A 5633-nucleotide genomic window follows, 5' to 3' on the forward strand; every position below is an offset into this window, starting at 1 on the left:
GGTCGGTTTTGCAATTACTGTTTTATTTAGCTGCTATCAGCTCAAGGCGATTTTTATGGGTGATTCCAAATTTATTCTAAGAACATAAGTTCCTAAATTGTTTAAAAACCCCAATAATAAAGTTACGTGATTTTTTACATCAGAAAACTATACGACATATGCAAATTAATAGTCAATAGTTAATATATGGATAATTATAAAAACATATTATCAAACTGACGAGCGTCAGATAATTGGAAAGTAAAAGGGTGTAAAATCAGATACTATCGGAAAAATGGAACTAGGGAACCGGAGATAAATTTGATCTAGTTTAACTTAATTAAAGCTGCGATTTTTTAACAGAAATTAATTGGCAATAACCGATACTAAATAGAGATCCAATCTTATCAAATACTTAACAGTCATTTAAACAACATTACACAACATTACAATATCGTAGCATTGATAAACTACTGCGAATAAATAATCACCGAATTTGCGCGAAATACTTTTAGCCATTTAGCTCGTCTTGGATCTGCTTCAGCGACTTCCCTTTAGTCTCCAGAACGAAGAAGTACGAAAACAATCCTCCTGCGAAACAAGTAGCTGAAAAGGCTAGGAAACACACTCCTATACCGAAACTGTCCGACACCGTCGGGAAGTATTTGCTTATGAAAAAGGTGACCACACAACACAGGCTCGTATTGAAAGCTGTGGCCAATGCTCTGATGTTGTTCGGGAACATCTCACTGACCACCGTCCACACTATAGGCCCGAAACCGAAATTGTACGTCACGATATACGCTATTAGCGACACGATCGGCACAAACGACAACGAAGTGACGTCGGTACCGTTCTTGTCGAGGTACGAGTAGGTCCCGAGGATAGCTTCGGAAAGCGCCATGCCGAAACCGGAGAATAGGAGCAGCGTCCTTCGACCAAAAATGTTCGCAATCGAAGTCGTCAGTAGAGAAGATATCAACTGGACCACGCCGACAATTATGGCGCAGTATTCGCCCGACAACGAGCTGCCTGCGTCTTGGAAGATTTGCTGGGAGTAAGACAGCACCGCGAATATACCGGATATTTGCTGGAAGATGAGCAAGAAGAAAGATATGATTTCCGCCTTCCTCAGCCCTTTGGAATTGAATATGTCCATAAGACTTGTGCTCTCTTCGTTCTCTATCACGTGCTTGATATGCTCGAGCTCCTTCTCAATCGCTTCTTCGCCGGTCGCGCGTATCTTCAGCAGTACTGCTTTCGCACGGTCGTGCTGGTTCTTGAAGATATGGTAATGTGGTGTCTCTGACCCGACGATCAAGAACACGACGAAGATGGTGGCGGCAATCGCTGCCAACAAGCAGTTAAACGCTACTATACTCATGTAAGGACCAGCCACGTAGCAGAGCAGTTCTCCTAAGCAGAAGAACACGCCCATGCTGACCGAGAGCACTCCCCTGTGTTCGTCCAGAGACAGTTCCGCGATGTACATCGGCAGGACGGTGAGTAACCCACCCACGGCCACACCCATTGCAAATCTGGAGATGTAAAACAAGTAGAGCTTCTTGGCGAATGCCTGCAGTAGATAGCATCCCTGCATGGGGACCGATATCAAAAGCAGGGTCGTCTTGCGACCGAAATGATCGGACAAGTAGCCAAACGTGATGGGGCCGAGGATAGTACCTAGGGGCATGAAAGCGCCGATCCAGGATTGCTCGTCGTTGGACAGATCATGGTAGAATGGGCTATCCGTTGAATTGACTAGTTTTGGTAATTCGGGTGACGTCCACGAAAGGGCCGTGAAACACACGAAGGCTAGGAAATTAGCTGCAAGGAAATGTATATTCGTTAGAAAACCAGTTTAAATAGTCTGCAACGGTATAACTACTTGTTTAAAACCGCTCTTCGTAAATACTTGTCCAATTAGAGCTAGAGAACAAAATAGTTAAGTTTTCGTTAAATAGTTATGAGCTGAGCATTGTATTTGTTTAAATAGTCGTATTTTGTTCTCGCTTAACTTCCAAGACACTTCGCTAGAGGTTGTAATATCGAACTTGCTAAAAATTATGCGCAGCGGCACCATCTTGTTGAAACCAACAGCTATTGATCTGTGTGAGAGGTAAATCATCTAACCAGTCTTCAAAAACATTTTGCAATAAATCAAGTTAAATTGCCGTGAATGAATTATGGTAAATAAATTCCACACTACATATAGAACCCTGTGTTATTTTCTTAACACACGGATTTTGTTGAGCGCAGTAATGCACATTACGATAGTTGGAGATCCCATTATTAGTGACCATAATTTCGTCCGACCATATTATTTTGAAATTAAAATTAAAATTTTCGTTCTTTGAGTTCATTCAGAAGATTCCTTTTTTAAAACAGCTCTATGAAAAGGGCTGCCTTCTTTTTAGATATGTGTTAAGATATATTGTTGCTGTATGCACCGCATTTTTGTGGTACAAAATCTAGCACGTTAGCATCTCAAACTCTTCTTCATGGGTGTAATATTGTCACCCAGCATATTCGACGTTAATTACATAATATTAACTATTCTACAATAAACAATAATAATCACACCACAATTATTATTTTACCATAATATTAAATAACATGCGACAGACTCGGTGACAGGTATTTATGTCAAAGCATTTGTTTGTAACACCTACTTAAAAATTCTTGAAATTTTTTTTAAAAAGCATGCGATGCATAGTTGAATTTGTAATAAAAAAAGGAACCAAATATAGGTTGTACTTTCTCAGCAGGTCATGAAAATTTTTAACCTTTTTCTAATTTAACCAAGATCCTTATCTTGAACACACTTTACAGGTGGCTTAGGCAAGATCTCACCACTTACTTATCTAATTTAAATAAAGACATTAGTTGTTTATTTATTTATTTATTACTGCTTTTAAACTATATTTGATGTTGTAAATCAAGAAGGGTTACTTCAAAGAAATTTAAGTGTCATTTTATTTTAATAAGTCGACAAACAATTTTAGAAACTATATCAAATTTGCCCTATTTCTATGACCAAAACATAACCCAAGAACATTGCATTGTCAGCTTCCTTTTTAGAGTTATATAAAACAGATAATATATAATAAAACAGACTTCTGCTGGTAAAAATCCGATTAAAATGTTCGAAACGCTCTTATAAATGTATAGGAACGATTATCAAGATACACTTAGTTCGTGTAGTATGAAATTGTAGTAGAAATAAAGTAACGTCATGTGCAATCTCGTTTTGTCATGCGACTGATGCCGAGGTTCAAGCATAGCTAAATCAAACACACTCAGCTATGGTTGAGGTATAGGGAGAATTTAAATATTTTTTGATCTATGTACTGTAAAGTAATAATAAAGTAACATGTTCTTAATGTTTAATAAAATATATAAAATAATCTATGAAATTTTAAACCAAATCCCACGAAATAAAGCATACCCACTTAACGTTTTGCAAATCAAATGTTATAAAATGTTTATATTTGTTTTTAATTTCTTCTATGTCGTTTGAGATTTGAGAAATTTGAGAAAGCACACCGATCTAGCGTGCGGGAAGCTTCACTTTATCACGTGAGTTTCTTGTCCCATGCATCCAAGCCACTTCGGAGATTTTCGGGATATTACCGCGCGGGTTTGGTAGCAAACGGACGTTTTCGGATATTTTACCGCTCGCTTGAATGTTGTCATGTTAGTGAATGCATTCGTGTTGCTAGAAAATGAAAAACCTTGCGTACCTGCGGTGACACTGACCACCGAATACTCCATCATGCTGAACAAAAACTACATATGCGATTCAAATTTATTTCTTCCTTGCACAAGGTGCTCTTAAATATTTTGGAGCAAACTACTGACGATTGGTTATCGACAATGCTATCGCATTATCTTGTCTGTACCACCACCACTGGTTGGTTCAACGCAAAAAATTCTATTAAGGCCAACTTCCAACGCCCGGTAGATAACACGTACTCGTCACAACGTAAAACAAGTCGATCTTTATTGATCATGTGATGTTTGCACTAAGTATTTTCCATAGAGGGCTTGAATACGAAGCGTATAACTATGACAATAGATTAGGTACATCGAAAAAAATTCAGGCGTACTTTTCCTTACACATGTAAGGTTTTTGAAATATATTAAACGGATTTTAGTAATCATCTTACATTAAAAACATATAGTGAGTTATTTATCATGAAGTTAAATCTCCTAATTTATAATTACTATTGTATAAAGCGAGACCATTGTTCTCTAAAAATATCGATTCTAAATATTTGTTTGGAATAGAAAGAAAGTTTGGTTTTTGATGGTATTCACTAGATGAAAAAAAATGGTAAGCAACTGATTGACTATAAAAATTTAGAAAGAAACAATAAAGAAGAGGACTTGTTTGGAGAACAGCGAGGGAAAATCAGAGGAGAACCCAAGGCACCAATTAATATAGGAAAATAGTAAAACAAAAAAAAAACTGACAAAACAATTAAACCGGGTAACCCCCTTTCTTGTTGGTTCTTAGTATGGTTTTGACTGAAGGAGCAATGTTAACATATTATAGCCAATCTATTCAGGAGGTCAGACCATGGACATAAACCGTTCAAATTTTATACTTCTGTTCTATTGAAAATATGATCCTTTCAAATATCTCTTTGAAATACTTTTAAAACGGACAGACACATTAAGTGTTTTAAAATTTTCAATAGTAAAGAGGTTACTAATTTTATCGTTAATAATCAACCAACAATAAACATCCAAGCTCTGAAGATGATCTAGATCTGGGGCGTAGATATTGGTAAAAAAAAATATTAAAGAATTCAATAACGATGATTCCTATTACTTATAAACTCAAACAAATAATATATTTCGCCAAGATCTCACTTGGTATTTTCAATGCCCGCACTCCGAAAACACTTCGAATACTGGGAGGTTATCGGCGGTGTGTGCGGTATTTATACCCTGCGCCGGAGGTGGTAACGGTGCTGCTTGTGCGGGAGGGAAGATGCCTCCGCCACCCGAATTGTCGCGTTGTTAATTTCGCCCGATCGTAGTTGCGAGCCCCGTTGGCTGCTGCGTATTGCTCTGCCGTTTGATTATTGTTCTCCACGTATTGGATAAATGCAGACCGTCGTCTCTCGTATTCAGGTGTCTGGACTTTTCTATCCCGATGGCCTCTCGTATAATCCTGGTCCTAATATCAGAAATATTAGCTATTTGTTTGCAAGTACCGAAATCAATTTTGGGGGCTGTCTGGTGTTGGTGCTGAAACAAAGCAGATGTTATTTGTTTGTTTCTAATTGCCAAACGATGTTCCTCGAGTCTGGCTGAAATCCTTCTATTGGTCTGTCCCACGTACGTCAGGCTGCACGATCCGCATGCCACACTGTATACTCCTTGGTCTTCCAGAGTAATTTTTTGTTTTCGGTTTCTTAGGATTGCTCCAATGGTATGATCAGGCCTGTATGCCGTTGATATCTCATTCCTTCGCAATATTCGGCCGATTCTGTCAGTAACCCCCTTGATGTATGGCAGGACAGCGATCGATCTTCGTTGGGTCTCGTCCTACACTCTCTGTTGGGGCTGCTGTTGTTTGCTGATGGTGCGCCTTTGGTATCCGTTTTGTCGAAGACAGGTACTAATTTTCGTCAGTTCGCCAT

The 5633-nt window shown here is 38.4% G+C and overlaps 1 protein-coding gene across 1 annotated transcript; it reads right to left on the reverse strand.

The window, feature by feature from the left end:
- Window positions 1-252: 252 nt before the first annotated feature.
- Window positions 253-3871, reverse strand: LOC132697979 (facilitated trehalose transporter Tret1-2 homolog). Its single transcript, XM_060663787.1, has 2 exons — window positions 3723-3871; window positions 253-1806 (listed from the first exon to the last, which is right to left on the reverse strand). Exons 1-2 carry the CDS (start codon window positions 3754-3756, stop codon window positions 491-493), a joined length of 1350 nt encoding a protein of 449 aa, XP_060519770.1. The 5' UTR covers window positions 3757-3871; the 3' UTR covers window positions 253-490.
- Between the last annotated feature and the right edge of the window lie 1762 nt (window positions 3872-5633).

Source organism: Cylas formicarius, unplaced genomic scaffold, assembly GCF_029955315.1.
Source record: "Cylas formicarius isolate icCylForm1 unplaced genomic scaffold, icCylForm1.1 PGA_scaffold_2__14_contigs__length_35257938, whole genome shotgun sequence".
NCBI classification, from domain to species: domain Eukaryota; kingdom Metazoa; phylum Arthropoda; class Insecta; order Coleoptera; family Brentidae; genus Cylas; species Cylas formicarius.

Coding starts and splice junctions, on each gene's coding strand:
- LOC132697979 (XM_060663787.1), bottom strand. CDS start 3,756: ATGATGGAGTATTCGGTGGTCAGTGTCACCGCAG. Junction 1,807..3,722: donor GGTGGTCAGTGTCACCGCAG/GTACGCAAGGTT, acceptor ATTTCCTTGCAG/CTAATTTCCTAGCCTTCGTG.